The following is a 17,085-nucleotide window of genomic DNA, read 5'->3' on the forward strand; positions in this document are numbered from 1 at the left end:
TATAAGGTGGGTGCATAACTAGTTGGAAAACTAATTACATGGAAAACTGTTCCCAGAGAGTAGTTATCAGTAGTTCACAGTCAAGCTAGAGGGGCATATTGATTGGAGTCCCACAGGGATCAGTTCTGGGTCCGGTTTGGTTCAATATCTTCATCTATGATTTAGATAATGGCATATAGAGAGAACACTTATAAAGTTTGTGGACAATACCAAGTTGGAAGGGATTGCACGTGCTTTGGAGGATAGGATTAAAATTCAAAATGTTCTGGACAAACTGAAGAAATTGTCTGAAATAAATAAGATGAAAAACGATAAGGACAAATGCAAAGTACTCTATTTAGGAAGGAACAATCGATTGCACACATACACAATGGTAAAAGGATCTAGGGGTTCTAGTGGATCACAAGCTAAATATGAGTCTACAGTGAAACACTGTTGCAAAAAAAGCGAACATCATTCTGGGAAGTATCAGCAGGAGAGTTGTAAGACACGAGAAGTAATTCTTCCATTCTACTTCACACTTATAAGACCTCAACTGGAGTATCATGTCCAGTTCTGTGTGCCAAATTTTAGGAAAGGTGTGGACAAATTGGAGAAAGTCCAGAGGAGAGCAACAAAAATGATTAAAGGTCTAGAAAACATGACCTATGAGGAAAGATTGTACAACGTGGGTTTGTTTGGTCTGGAGAAGAGAAGACTGAGAAGGGACATAACAGTTTTCAAGTATACAAAAGGTTGTTACAAGGAGGAGGGTGAAAAATTGTTCTCCTTAACCTCTGAGGATAGCACAAGAAGCAATAGGCTTTAATTGCAGCAAGAGAGATTTAGGTTGGACATTAGGAAAAACTTTCTGACTGTAATAATCTTCTGAGCAGATATTTAAATGAATTATTTAGTATAAAAATTAATCATTTTGAATATCAATACTCCTTGAGGCTCCTTTAGCTCTGTTGTAGCAATGACTAATCTCATATCGCTGGACCAAATTTCATGCAAATACCCACACAGAACTTGCATTCAAGACATTGGCAACTTCCCTCTCACTGCTGAGAAGCAAGATGTCACCTCTCCCTTCCTTGGTGCTTGTAAACTATGGTGTCCTGTGCTGACGATGCCAGGCATATTTAATTGTGCATGCTTAAAGAGAAAAACGACATCCACACTAGAGTTAGTGCAGTCTGTGGCAAGCTGAGAAATCTCCCAGCTGTCAAAATGAAGCATACATGACTCTGCCTTATATCTGGTTGCATTCTGCCGATAGGCATTTACAGGCACAAACTCATATTGGTCAAAACACGTTCTGATGGAGACTGAGAAGTGTATAGTCTGTTTTATGTGGTTTTGATCTTTAATGTTATCCCACACAAGCTTATTTATAGACAGACAGTAATCAGGTAGACACTAACTATTTTTTGTTTGTGTTGTGTGAGAAGTGGTACAATATTTATTAGTGTGGGTTATGCCTAGGGCCCTATCAAATACATGGCCGTGAAAAACACATCACTGACCATGAAATCTGGTCTCTCTCATGAAATCTGGTGTTTTGTGTACTTTTACCCTAGAGCAGCATTTATCAAACTGGGGTTCCTGACCCAAAAGGGGTTACAAGGCTATTGTAGGGTGGTTGTGGTATTGCCACCCTTACTTCTACACTGCCTTCAGAACTGGATAGCCGGAGGTATGGGGAGATTGTTACTTTTGGGGAGGGAGTCATAATTGGGTTTACATGTTTATATTTTGTTGTTTTAAAATGCATATTAATATTTTGTTACAACACTGTGAAATTTAAAATGTAAATATCTGAAAGCTTGAAATTCAATATTTTTTAAAATGCCATGATCATGACATTTACAAAAAATGGACTGTGATTTTGGTAGGACCATGGTTATGTCCCCTTTCACCTAGTTGTTGAAATGCACAGTTTTTGTCCTGAGCTCAGATGGTTTATATTCATGATTTTGACTATTTGTTGAAGTATTTGTCTGCATGTACAGCAACTGTTTTTACATAAGTGCTGACATATATGGTCAACTGTACAGAGGCATATGGTACTAATGTGATATGACAGTCAGAGAAGAGGACATTTGGCAGAAGAATCATCATTTATGGTGCTTTTCAGGCTGTCCATCTAAATCCATCATTACCTGGCACCTATGTTCTAGCAAAATAATTGGACCAATCTGGGAATGGGCATAATGCCATCCTAACAGATGGACATGAGTGTAGGTAACCAAAAGACCAGGCATAGACATTAAATATGCCTTCAGAGAGCATGAGTCTTATCTAGGGACATCAAACAGCTTACTTTGAGCCTCCCTGTGTGTGGTTAAGAGCATATGCTACCACTATTTGATATCCATGCAACTTGGGCTAAAACCAGTTCCCACAGTTCTGGTGAATTTTGTATTAATTTTTTGGCTGGATAAGATATCTCAACCACAGAGGTATCTGATATTATATCTTGAGCCTTCAATTATTATTAAAGACATGGAGTGTAAAGTTGTATTGCACAATTGCAGCTGTGCTGATTCCAAATGATGTAATTGATCTCTATTGCAAAAGAAACACGTGCAAATTTGTATGTGGAAAAATCAAGTATAAAGGTGATTCATTCTTATAAAGCCTTTATTACATTTTCTACTCTAATTTCTTTCTGTTTGCTGTGTGAAAATGAAATCCTATTCTGTCAAAACATTTATTCTTTACAACATGAAAAGTCCATTAATCTCATGCTTTAGATGAAGATGGGGTTGAATTTAACATTGCTAGTTTGTCAATGGTGTACCCTTAAAATGTTAACGTGTACTAAAAAAGCTGGTGCCGACAATTTTTTTGTAATATATTACCTTCCATGGGTTCAGAAATGTAGTAAAGTTAGAATACACACCTGTACCTCCTAAGTTTGGGACTTTGGGCTGCAAATGCCATAAGAATCAGCTTCCTATGGTTGTGGGGTCCCCCACTGGGGCACTTGGGGCACTTATGCATTATGGAAAATAAGAAAATGCAATCAAAGTAAAATAAATTTACTTTCACCACCAATTCTAAGTCGTCATTGCAGTTAATTGAACAGTACAGTGCTTTCATGTGACAAATAAAGGATACATGACGTGGCAGCTACTCCAGCATTCCAAGTTTTGTAGCTCTTATCTACAGGAGGCCCCAAGGCCACAGCTGGAGTTAAAGGGAATATTCTTAGGGTATGTCTACACTACGAGGGTAGTTCGATTTTACTTAAATCGAATATGTGGAATCGATATTGCAAAGTCGAACGTGTGTGTCCACACTAAGGAGAGTAATTCGACTTTGTGAGTCCACACTAACGGGGCGAGCGTCGATATTGGAAGCGGTGCACTGTGGGCAGCTATCCCACAGTTCCCGCAGTCCCCGCTGCCCATCGGAATTCTGGGTCGAGCCGCCAATGCCTTCTGGGTAAAAAAATGTGTCGTCATCCGTCCGTCACTAACGCCCTCCCTCCCTCCATGAAAGCGCCAGCGGGAAATCAGTTCGCACACTTTTCTGGTCAGTGACAGCGCGGACGCCACAGCACTGCAATCATGGATCACGCTGCGACCATCGCTGCAGTTGTGGCCGTTCTCAACACCTCGCAGCTTATCATACACCTTTCCCTGAGGCAGATGCAGAGAAATCAGGCGAGGAGGCTACGACACCGCCGTGATGGCCTGAAGTCGGAGAGTAGCACAGAGCTGTCAGAAACCACGAGCCCCAGCGCCCAGGACATCACGGTGGCAATGGGTCATGTGGATATTGTGGAACGGCGATTCTGGGCCCGGGAAACAAGCACGGACTGGTGGGACCGCATAGTGCTTCAGGTCTGGGATGAATCCCAGTGGCTGCGAAACTTTCGCATGCGGAAGGGGACTTTCCTCGAACTTTGTGAGTTGCTGTCCCCTGCCCTGAAGCGCAAGGACACCCGGATGCGAGCAGCCCTGACTGTCCAGAAGCGAGTGGCCATAGCCCTCTGGAAGCTTGCAACGCCGGACAGCTACCGGTCAGTCGCGAACCACTTTGGTGTGGGCAAATCTACCGTGGGGGTTGTTGTCATGCAAGTAGCCAACGCAATCGTGAAGGTACTGCTCTCAAAGGTAGTGACCCTGGGAAACGCGCAGGTCATCATAGATGGCTTTGCCGCAATGGGATTCCCAAACTGCGGTGGGGCTATCGATGGGACTCACATCCCTATCCTGGGACCGGACCACCAGGCCAGCCAGTACATCAACAGAAAGGGCTACTTTTCAATGGTGCTGCAAGCACTGGTGGACCATCGGGGACGTTTTACAAACATCAACGTCGGATGGCCGGGCAAGGTTCATGACGCTCGCATGTTCAGGAACTCTGGTCTGTTTAGACGGCTGCAGGAAGGTATTTACTTCCCGGACCACAAAATAACTCTTGGGGATGTGCAGATGCCTACAGTGATCCTCGGGGACCCAGCATACCCGCTAATGCCCTGGCTCATGAAGCCCTATACTGGCGCCCTGGACACAGAAAAAGAACTGTTCAACTACCATCTGAGCAAGTGCAGAATGGTAGTGGAGTGTGCTTTTGGCCGTCTCAAAGGGAGATGGAGAAGCTTACTGACTCGCTGTGATCTCAGCGAAACCAATATCCCCATTGTTATAGCAGCTTGCTGTGTGCTCCACAATCTCTGTGAGAGCAAGGGGGAGACCTTCATGGCGGGGTGGGAGGTTGAGGCAAATAGCCTGGCTGCTGATTACGCCCAGCCAGACAGCCGGGCGATTAGAAGATCCCAGCGGGACGCGCTGTGCATCCGGGAGGCTTTGAAAGCTAGGTTCCTGAGTGAGCAGGGCAACCTGTGACTTTTCAGTTTGTGGACAGAAAAGCTGAACCTGCCCCCGTTTCTTTACCCAGTTCATTTTGACTATCCTCTCCAGTTACATACCCCCTTCACCCCCTTCCCCTTCCCAAAAAATAAAATCAGTTCTATTTTGTTAATGAACACGGTTGTCTGTATTGCTGTTTTCACGGGAATGTTTTAAACCGGGGACGCAGACTGTGGCGGGGGGCGGGTTTAGTGTTCTGATGCAAATGATGCTTCTAAACTCCCGGAATGACAGGCTCCGCACTGGTTATTTCAATGGAGCCTGCCAGCACTCCTGGGGGGGACTGCGTGTATGTGTCGGCTATGTGACTTTCTGGCAGGGGGGGTAGGGTTACAGATCCCCTGCTGCGTGGATCTGTGAGCCAGGATAAGGACCGCTGCATAAGATCTGTAACTGCCCTCCCCCGCCAAAAAGTCACAGAGCAACTCCCCCCCCCCCCGCCCACCAGAACATGAAAACCACCTCCAAGACTGACCAGGGTAACCAGTGACTGCACTGTGTATGTGTCCTGATGCTCGACCTGACCCCGCCTCTGTACCCTGCTAAAGGTGACTGTCCTGTCCAATTACCAAGCCCCTTCCCCCCCTTCAGACAGACTCTCCTCCAAAAGAACAGGATGGAAACAGTAATGAACAGGAACAAATATTTTATTATGAACCACACATGAAACGTGGGGGGTGAAACTTGGACAGGGGCTTGTGTGAGGTGGGTAGGAAAGGACTTTTCAAATTTTGGGGAATGAGACCCTTCTAGTGCTAGAGCAGTCTGCAGGGGTTGACTGAAAGTTTTAACGGCCCTTGCCGCCCCTCCTTCTTTGGACTTTGGGTGAGGGTGGTGTGGGACTTGGTGGCGGGGGAGGGCGGTTAGAGATAGACTGCAGCGGGGCTCTGTCCTCCTGCCTCCGGTCTTGCAGAACATCCACAAGGCGCCGGAGCGTGTCCGTTTGCTCCCTCATTAGTCCAAGCAGCTTTTCAGTAGCCTGTTGGTCCTGACGCCACCTCTCCTCCCGTTCCATGACTGCTCGGTGCATTTGTGACAAGTTCTCCCTCCACTGTGTCTGCTGGGCTGCCTGGGCTCGGGAGTAGCCCATTAGTTCTGAGAACATGTCTTCACGTGTCTTCTTCTTCCTCCGCCTAATCTGCGCTAGCCTCTGGGAGTGTGCTGACAGGCTGGGTTGGGAGACAGTCGCAGATGTGTCTGTGTGAATTGTAAAAAGGGAGTGAATTCCTGAGACAGATAAATTAAGTTGTGCACAAAGAACCTAGTCTTTCTCTGTGAACAAGACCATGCACTGCACCTGTCACATGCGCACTCAGGACAAGGTCGAATTTTCGGCCCTCGCCTTCAGTGCCTGTGGACTTGCGGTGGTCTTGGAGTGATCTCAGAAGCGTGGCTGAAGACCTGAACTTCTGTAGCGGGCAATCATGGTAAGCCGTAGACTTGTGGCTGCTTAAAACTCTATTAGTAGCACTGGCCTCCTTTCACATTGAAAGCAATGCCAGTCTCTGCTGCCAGCAATCAGGCAAGCATGAATTTGGCCCCTGTCCCACCCCCTCCGCGGCTGTCCCAGGGAAAGATCCCTGTATGCTGCCCCTCTCCCTCCACCGCGTGGCTGTAAAGCAGTCCCAATGCTAACATTCCCCTCCCTAATTCAAAGCAGGGCGTCATGAGCGACATCACCCTTCTGAGGATCTCGGACAGCCAGAAGGAACGCATGCTTAGGGAAAGCATGCAGAAACCTGGGCCGTATGCCGCCATGCTATGTCGTGCGATGATCCCGGAGTACTATATTGTGTCGTGGCGGGGAAACGTCTCCTACCACGGAGGGCCAAATAAGATCGCCCTACCCAGGAACCTGATGAACAGGCTGGAAATCTACCTCCATGAGACCTACGAGGAGTTCTCCTATGAGGATTTCGCCTCAATCCCCGGCCATATTGACCGGATTTTCGCCTAGGTGCACTGGGACTATAGAGTGGAGCGTCTTGGGCCGCAGAATCATGAAGTACCGGACATTGTAAAATATTTTTTAAATACTTGGGACTAACTTGTGAAGAGCCTAAGGCAGAGAAATCATGAGAAACCCTTTGTTACCATTGTAAATATTCCAGTTTTGTAGCAGATAATTTTTTACATGTTTAAAGCACTTTGGTAAAAACACATTGTTAATATTATGAATATTCCCGTTCTGTTAAAAATAAATGTTTACATGTTTACAGCACTTACTGCTTGATCCTTCCCCTGATTCTGTGTCCGGGGTAAGGGATGGGGACGGTTGGTACGGGATCTTGGTAAGGGTGATGAAGAGCTCCTGGCTGTCGGGGAAATCAGCGGTGCCAGCGCTGTCGACTGACTCGTCCTCCTCATCTCCTTCTTCATCTTCCCCGTCCGCTAACATGTCCGACGAGGAACCGGCCGCGGACAATATCCCATCCTCAGAGTCCACGGTCACTGGTGGGGTAGTGGTGGCGGCCGCACCTAGGATAGAATGCAGTGCCTCGTAGAAACGGGATGTGTGGGGCTGGAATCCGGAGCGTCCGTTTGCCTCTTTGGTTTTTTGGTAGCCTTGTCTCAGCTCCTTGATTTTCACGCGGCACTGCGTTGCATCCCGGCTGTATCCTCTCTCTGCCATGGCTTTTGAGATCTTCTCGTAGATCTTAGCATTCCTTCTTTTGGAGCGCAGCTCTGAAAGCACGGACTCATCGCCCCACACAGCGATGAGATCCAAGACTTCACGATCAGTCCATGCTGGGGCCCTCTTTCTATTCTGAGATTGCATGGCCATCTCTGCTGGAGAGTTCTGCATCGTTGCCAGTGCTGCTGAGCTCGCCACGATGTCCAAACAGGAAATGAGATTCAAACTGCCCAGACAGGAAAGGGAATTCAAATTTTCCCGGGGCTTTTCCTGTGTGGCTGGTCAGAGCATCCGAGCTCGGACTGCTGTCCAGAGCGTCAACAGAGTGGTGCACTGTGGGATAGCTCCCGGAGCTATTAGCGTCGATTTCCATCCACACCTAGCCTAATTCGATATGGCCATTTCGAATTTAGCGCTACTCCTCTCGTTGGGGAGGAGTACAGAAGTCGAATTTAAGAGAGCTCTATGTCGATCTAAATAGCTTCGTTGTTTGGACGGGTGCAGGGTTAATTCGATGTAACGGCGCTAAATTCGACATAAAAGCCTAGTGTAGACCAGGCCTTAGTGAAGCTGCATGTACAGATTAATTGAAAGGCTTATCCTTCGAAAAATTGCCCATGACGTCTGATCACTGCACATCTGAAGTGAATGAGATTTGCCCAAAGATGGTGGGACAGGTAGAACTGATATACTGAATTGATGATATCCTGAGAGTAGAACAAGCAGGTTTTAGATCATAGTACCTGTGATAAGTTCTGGCACTCACCACCTACATCAAGAATGGCTTCCAGACTAGCCAGAGATAGATGCAGAAATCCTAGATTTTACTGCTGCGTATGACACAATCTGGCCTACTATACGAAGTGTCATTGGTCCACAGCCATGACAATCCACTTTGTTAGGAGCTATTGCTGAAAAGCCATCAGCTCCATATTTTTTTTGTTTGTTTTTGTCTTTCAAATAAACAGCACCTGGAAGTCCAAGAATGGTGGTCTGCCTGAGGGCTCAGTTCTAGCACTGACACTTTTCAACCTCTTTACAAGTGGCCTTCCCTACACCACTGTAAGGAGTTTTATTTACACAGACATCTGTTTGACAGGACAAGAGCAGGATTTCACTCATGTAGAGGAAGTCCTGATGCTAACATGAAGATGGCCCATTATTGTAAAAGATGGAGACTTAGACTTAATACCAAAAAGACAGTTTCCAGTTGCTCCCATCTATACCACATAAAGGCCTACAAACATCTTAACATCTTTCTGAATCGACACAGCAGGACCATGACCAAATACCTGTGTATTTATTTGTTAAACTGGACTGTACCCTGACTTTCAAGGAACACCTTACTAAAACCTCACTGAAAATAAAGACAAGAAACAACCTGATCAGCAAACTAGCCAGTTCTACATGAGGAGCCAATGTGCAGAGTCTAAGACATTCTGGGCTTACCTTGTGCAATTATTTGGTATTGTGCTCCTCCAGTGTGGCACATCTCTCTTCACCTCGGACTAGTAGACACGCAGCCTAGTGACACCATGCATATAACAGGTACCATGAGACATGCCAACCTGGCCTGGCTGCTGGTTCTGTCCAACATCAACTCCCCCTGCTTTACCACCATTGGGGGGGGCTCTTGCCCCCCTGAATTTCGTACCAGAGGTCTGCTCACCGTGCACACCCTAGCCCCAGATGGAGCTCTTAACTGCAACACAGCTTCAGTGTGATATGTGATGAGTTCTTTACTCCCAGCTTCCGCTCTTGGGGCAGGGAGTTTGTTTATAAACAGAGGCAGGGTGATTAAGATAACAAAAGGCTTGTCATTAAATTAAGGATCCGTAGATGATCCTGAAAGCATTGCCAAGCACTCCGGTTAAAGGATGGGAAACAAAGGGGAGAAAAAAATGGTCAGTTTTCACAATGGAGAGAGGTAAATAGTGGAGTACCCAGGGGTCAGTACTAGGACAAGTGCTGTTCAACATATTCATAAATGATCTGGAAAAAGAGGTAAACAGTGAGGTGGCAAAATTTGCAGATGATTCAAAATTACTCAAGATAGTTCAGTCTAAAGCTGACTGCAAAGAGTTACAAAGGCATCTCATAAAACCGGTGACTGGACAACAAAATGGCAGATGAAATTCAGTGTTGATAAATGCAAAAGCAATGCACATGGCAAAATATAATCCAAACTATACATATAAAATGATGGGATCTAAATTGTCTGTTACCCGCCAAGAAAGAGATCTTGCAGTCATTGTTGATAGTTCTCTGAAAACATCCACTCAATGTGCAGTGGCAATCAAAAAAGGTAACAAAATATTGGGAATCATTAGGAAAGGGGTAGATAATACGACAGAAAATATCATATTGCCTCTGTATAAATCCATGGTACGCCGACATATTGAATACTCTGTGCAGATCTGGTCACCCCATCTCAAAAAATCTATATTGGATTTGGAAAAGATACAGAGAAGGGCAACAGAAATGATTAGGGATATGAAACAGCTTCCGTATGAGGAGAGATTAAAAGGACTGGGACTTTTCAGCTTGGAAAACAGATGACTAAGGGAGGATATGATCGAGGTCTATAAAATCATGAATGGTGTGGAAAAATTGAAAAAGGAAATGTTATTTAATCCTTCACATAACACAAGAACTAGGATAACCCAATGAAATGAATAGGCAGCAGATTCAAAACAAAAGAAAGTTTTTCTTCACAGCCAACCTGTGAAATTATTTGCCACGGGGTGTTGTGAAGGCCAAAATTATGCCAGGGTTCAAAAAAGAACTAGATAAGTTCATGGAAGATAGGTCCAATGGCTTTTAGCCAGGAATGCAACACCAGGCTCCGGGTATCCCTAGCCTCTGATTGCCAGAAGCTGGGAGTGGATGATGGGATGGATCACTCGATGATCCCCTGTTCTGTTCATTCCCACTGAAGTCCCTGGCATTGGCCACACTGTTGGAAGACAGGATACTGGGCTAGGTGGACCATTGGTATTACTCAGTATTGCCATTCTGATGTTCTTATATATAACCCAAATGTATCATCCCCCGCTGTAACAAACTAGACCCCACTCCCCTCCCAGAGCTGGGATAGAACAGGGTCTCTCTCTCCACAGAGTTAGTAACAAAGTAAGAATATACATTAAAATTTTAAACCTAACCAGTGATTTGACAACAGATGTCAGAACGTGTTAGTATTAGAGCTAAGTGAGTCTAATATTTATTTAATTTTCTTTCTTTTATATAGGAATTAGATACAGTGCTCCTGTCAGCTAATTTGTAAGTTATTATCTACAGAATTTTCTCCCTAAAGCAAGACATGCCACATCTATCTCTGTTTAAAGATGTGTTTAATCCACTGAGCCACCATCTTTGCTCAAGACACCCTGTTTGGACAATTTCCCCAGTGGTTCTCAACCTTTCCAGATGACTGTACCCCTTTCAGGAGTCTAATTTGTCTTGCGTGCCCCAAGTTTCTTCTCACTTAAAAACTACTTGCTTACAAAATCAGACCAAAAAAATTACAAAATTGTCACAGCATTCTATTACTGAAATACTGCTTACTTTCTCATTTTTACCATATGATTATAAAATAAGTCAATTGGATTATAAATATTGTACTTACATTTCAGTTTATAGTATATAGAGCAGCATAAACAAGTCATTGTCCCTATGAAATTTCAGTTTGTACTGACTTCGCTAGAGGTTTTTATGCAGCCTGTTGTAAAACTAGACAAATATCTAGATGAATTGATGTACCCTCTGGAAGACCTCTGTGTACATGTACCCCTGATTGAGAACCTCTGCACTGAGGAACCTCAAAATCTCCACTGGGTGGCCTAATTGATGTCAAGAACAAGTTTCAAACATAGCCAATGCCTATCTTGTGACAGCCCCCTGGTTTTACCTTCCACACCATCTTTACGTAAAGCTCAATCACTTCAGATGTGCAGTGATCAGATGTGCTGCTAATGACTATATGTGGTGCCTTTGTGACTCCCTGCTTTGCTGTTGTGGCCATTTAGAAGATGTAGGCCAAATACATGCAGGCTGCATCTATTGGCAAGGGCGGGCTGGTTCCCTCTTCCCTCAGCTAATGAATGGTTAAGACACTCAGACAGTTGAATGGAATATCCAGTGGATATCCTGAAGCTGTTATTCTGGAAGCAGGCAGGCCCCAGTCATAACCTAGGAATATAGGAAGTACAAATCCATCTTTCCCTTTTTCTCCTATTTCTCTGCTGAGCACAAGAATAGAATAACACAGAATAGGGCACTAAATGTGTATGTAAACATGTTGCTCTCTATTGGCTGTATAAAGCTGCAAACGAATATTTTGTAGCTGAGAGGGTTTTTTGTATTGGTTTGTGCAATAGGGGTCTGTGTTTTTTGAGATGTAAGCCCAGATTTCTATTCCTGGCTCTGCAGGTGTTTGATTTATTGTGGAGAAGTGACAGCCTCTTCACATTTAAGTCTGACTTTGTGATTTTGCTCCCCTTATACCTAATACACTAGATTGTAATACTTCTCTTACAGATTGTTAAACTGCCATACTTAGGCCAGCTGTAAAATGAGGCTACTGATGCTTACTTTTGTAAAGCCCTTTGAGATTTAAAAATGAAATAGCTCTGTACAAGGCATTATTTCTCTTTTTAAAATATAGTCTAAGGCTAAGAGAGGTCAAGTGACTTGGCTGCTAGGTACTAGTAGATAGGTGTTTGCAGAATCAAGAGCTCTGAGTGCTAGTCTAGCTTTACTAATATTTATAGTGAAAGGTAGGCTGGACTGCACATACATGCATGGCTAACTTAGCTGTGTAGTGAATGTGAGTAATAGTATCTTATTAGGTGCAGAATGAATAAAAGAGAGGTTCGGGGAATCTCTCAGTGTGCATGTTTCAAGATCTAAAAAATCTGCAAAGAGGTTTGGGTTGAGTTTCAGGTACATGCTTTGGTTGGTTCTTATTTAATGTAAATGGGTTCACACATCCTTAGCTGTGATGTGATTATCAAATAAATTATTTTGATAGTTTTAGACAACTGTGTTCATACACTTCATGAGTGAGTGATTGCTGAAGTCAGTGATCAAAAATTCATATATGTTGCCTAATAATCCATCCATAGACATTTGTGGCCCGATTTACAGAAATACTGAGTTCTTTTGAATGTACTGGGATTTTCAGCACCTTTGAAAATCAAGGTACCTGTGTAGAAGCCTAAGTATTCAGATGTCTAGTGTTTAAGCAAATGTCCATAATTTCTAGCATAAAGCAGATGGTACTCTTATTATTTTCAGCGAGACAGACTGACTGGACATCAGTAATATTTTAAGGATATAAACAACATGGATCTATCAGGAAAAGATATAGATTAAATTAGAGTATCAGAGATGAGGTTTCATAATTAGTGAAAAAAAGACTAGTACTGGACAAAACACCTACCACTCAGGAGTCTATTTTAATGTGGGGGTGAGGGTTTTCTAAAATGCTATATAAAGTATGTAAATACCTCATTATTCTTTGTTCAGAACAGGTATGTCTTACGTGCAACATCTTGTGTTCACTCATGTATAGTCACTTGGGATTAGGTGTATCTGAAGCACCAGCAGCATAATTTTTCTTCAAATGCTAGGCACTGAACTCAGCTACAATTAAATATTCAGCAGATACTCTATTGCTAGCTAGACTCATGTAGTAGTTATGAAAGATTAATTCAGTGCTAAATTCCTATTTAATGAGGGAGTTGAAGTAAGCATCACAGTCTAAAATTTCAGACTTCAGGTTTAGAAGATTACATTTTTATTAGGCTTTGTAAAGGGCACATATGATAAATGATCTCTGTAGAATTTATAACTTTTAAAATCAGTCTCTTTCAGGATATCCTTCCAAATACATTAGCTACAGGTTTTGATACTAGTTGAGTTGAGGAGCTTCTTTCTGCACAGCTATGTCTCTAGGGAGGGATACTTGTAAGCAGTATCCCAGAATGTGTCAGCCTCCTTTCCTCACTGTCTTTTGCATCTCTTCCATCCCAACTTGCCTTTCATTTTGTATAAGGTTAATTTATGTTTGTGTTTGAGACCCCTCAGCATTTCTCTGGGAATTCAGGAGCAAACCAAATTCTCTAGGTTGATGTCTTAATGTTGAAATAAATTGTCATCATCACAAGTGGTTAGCATAACATTACTCAATGGACAGTGGAAGGTGTCTGGTTATATCTGTAAATGTTACCTGTTGGACGCTATGTGTAGTTTTCCTACCATCTATTACACAGCAGGTTGATCTAGCAGGATGCTTTGGTGCAATACTACTAATGACATAATGAAGGAACACTGTGCAATAAGATTTGGGGCTTGGTGTGACTTGACAACCATTATTTGGGTTTGATTTTAATAATAAGAGCAAAAAGGTGTTTTCCTTTACAGTTAGAATTCCATTAATACGTTTTATTATAGCGCCACTCACTGGAAATTTAGTGTTAGATTGTGTTCTGGGGTACAATCTCGTACAAGGAAGTAAGAATCCCCCTTATGTCCCTAAGCAGACTACCTAGATCTTGGGTCCAAACTCTCAGGAATAGAGGCGGGGGGGGCAACAGGATGGCTTACTCCTTCCTTGGACAGTAGGCAAAGCTAGTGTGGGGAAGGGCAGGGAAGGAGCAGAGTCCTGGTTCCATGTGTCTATCGGCTGGCTTGTGGAGCTCAGTCAGTGAAGGGAGTACTAATTATGTACACAAATGACTACTAGGATTTTTTTTTAAACTCTGCTAAAAAGAAGTGCCATTTGTGGTATACTCCAGGCTGTGTTTTCTGATCCTCATATACCAGTCAATGCTGTTGTTCGTCAGATCAGTTGCTTCCTCAAGGATGGAAAAACTGGAGGGCTGAAATTCAATAATCTTTTCTGGTTTGAAATACTAATTAACTGTTGCACACTCTATTGTCAGAAAGCCAGCAACTGCATTAGAGTTTTATATCCTTAGCAGCAGGCACAAGAGTTAGCTACAAAAGCAAGGGGATTAGAGAAAAAAAGAATTCTCCTTGAGACTAAGAAAATAAAAACTGTGGACTAAATATAAAATGTCTATGATGGACATGTTATATAATATTGTATCAGTAAAAACTGAAATTCATTTGATCTGCTTACTGATCCAGAAAAAACTGTGGAGTTGGTTCCCTAAGATCTCAGCTAAGTGGGTCTTCCTTGTATCATGAGATACCTGTTTATTACTTAGCAGTGCCATTTCTGAGCTCTAAAGAGAGCTCAATTTAGTTCTCCTGCTAAGAAGATATATGGAGTAACATAAAGTCTGTTTTTACTCAGGAGAAAAAATAAGTAAAGATGTATGGACGTGGAGGTTCAACTTAAGACTCCCACATCCACTGGTAGGCATGATTAAATTATCCAGTCAGGTTGATCCAATTTAATTTGCCAGGGAATAATGTCAAAATGGCATCTGTGTTTTGGAATAGATAGTAGAAGACAGGGATTTTTAAAAATAAGCAATTAATAAATACCCCAGAAATGATGTATATTACTAGATTTTTTTATGCCATTGCACTATTTGAGATCAGCACCATTGTATGTGAATACCCTTTTACACTTTGTCCTTCATATGAAGTAGCTCTCAAAAGACAGATTTACAAACCATGATAAGTAATGTGTAAGTAACTTTGTGAATGCATTTACATCCATGCTCCCAAGTATTAGAAACTACATGCACAGTCCCCATGTATATACACAAAGCAGGGACAAGTAGTTGCTGCACATAGAATTTCTATCATTTCAGCACATATGTGGTAGTGCAAGAAAACTGCAACAAAAGTGATTTGCGTGTGCAAAGGTGTGTGTGACCACACAGAGTTTGGGTTTAGGATGGTTTGACAGGAAGGCCAAATCTAGACACCAAAACCTCAGACAGTTCTGTCTTCTACCTTTCAGGACTACAATGATGAAATCCGTCAGGAGCAGTTGAGAGAATTGTCATACTTGAATGGTTCTGAAGATTCAGCACGTGGACGGGGCATTCGTGGAAGAGGAATCCGGGTACCACCTGCAGCTCCATCAAGGTACTTTGTTTTCTTATGGAGCCAGACTTTGAAAGCATAGCCTGTTGAAACACGTATGATCTTTATAATCTGATTATTAACATGGTCAGTAAGCCAAAATATATTTCTCCTCAACATTGGTACATAGTCCCGAGTCTATGACCCACAATTCACAGATGGTAGGGCCATAATGCTGCCAGTCTTGCTGTGCCAGTGTATCTGGCTGTGGAAGAATCATCCAAGGTAAGGGATTTCTCCAATGACAAAGTCAGTTTCACCATTACAGGCAGCATGGCTGGAGCTAAGTTAAGTCCTATTGAGTCCCAACTAACAGATAATCATCTTGGGGTACTTGACAGCAGGTGTAACTCAGAGCAGCCTTACTAGAGTATGCAGCCTGTTCCAGATTGAGGAAACTGAAAGACTCTCTTTGCGCACACACACACACACACACACACACACACACACACACACACACACACACACCACCACTCTTCAGTGTGAGCTGTTTATCTGGATTGGAAGGTCTGAGCCATTATCACTGCAAATTCACTAATGGACTAAATGAATGCATTCTGTGCTATAGGCATTGTTAATTCCATAAAAACAAATAACATGTTATTTATTGTACACCTCTACCTCGATATAACGCTGTCCTCGGGAGCCAAAAAATCTTACCACGTTATAGGTGAAACCTTGTTATATGTAACTTGCTTCGATCCACCGGTGTGCACAGCCCCCCCACCGGAGCACTGCTTTATATCCGAATTCGTGTTATATCGGGTCGCGTTATGTCGGGGTAGAGGTGAATATACGAATTCGTGTTATATCGGGTCGCGTTATGTCGGGGTAGAGGTGAATATAGTATCAGTTCTAATTGGAGTAGTTAGAATTTGTGTCCTAAACACTGGCTTGCACAATCCTTCTAAGTATTACCTGATTCTCTATGATATTTTCATATTTTTACTGAAACTATGTATCACACTGACTTTGCTCACTATATGTTTTAACTTGTATTGCTCCTTAAGACCCACTTCCACTGTTAAGCCCACCGGAAATTAGCCATCTAAAGGCAATAATTTAACCCAGGTTGACCCTGTGCCAACATAAATTCATTTCTGGATGGAGATTAATATAGGTCTGTTTTTAATTAAAAAACAAGCAAGCAAGCAAAGAAACTTCATCCTCTGTCATCCACCATGTTGTGGACTAATCTTCATTAACCCATTAATTTGATTCATGTTGTCTATGTCCTTTGTTCTCCAAAGGTCCCCATACTGTTTGTTACTCTCCCTTTAGTTCATTAAGAGGAGGGATCACATTTAATTATCTATATTGTGAGGCACTTAGCACAATCTTACATGTGATAAAATACTAAATAATATTGATTTTTTTCTCAAAGTGTTGTATTTGTTAAGGTCTGCCTCCTCCAGCTCATATTATTGTAGTTGGGATACTGTAACATTAAAGCAGACCTCTTCCTGGACTGTTCCAATATCCCTTCTCTGTCCTGCGTTATATGGAAACAACACCATC

General features: G+C 43.0%; 1 protein-coding gene across 2 annotated transcripts in view; it reads left to right on the forward strand.

Moving 5' to 3' along the window:
- Positions 1-17,085, forward strand: part of KHDRBS2 (KH RNA binding domain containing, signal transduction associated 2) — a 600,826-nt gene that overhangs the window by 389,283 nt on the left and 194,458 nt on the right. For both annotated transcript variants that reach the window (XM_026653013.2, XM_026653007.2), the window contains exon 5: positions 15,443-15,570. In XM_026653013.2, the coding sequence (XP_026508798.1) occupies positions 15,443-15,570 (128 nt within the window). The remainder of the gene's footprint in view (positions 1-15,442; positions 15,571-17,085) is intronic.

This window comes from Terrapene carolina, unplaced genomic scaffold, assembly GCF_002925995.2.
Source record: "Terrapene carolina triunguis isolate 2854851 unplaced genomic scaffold, T_m_triunguis-2.0 Scaffold42, whole genome shotgun sequence".
Classification (NCBI taxonomy): Eukaryota; Metazoa; Chordata; order Testudines; family Emydidae; genus Terrapene; species Terrapene triunguis.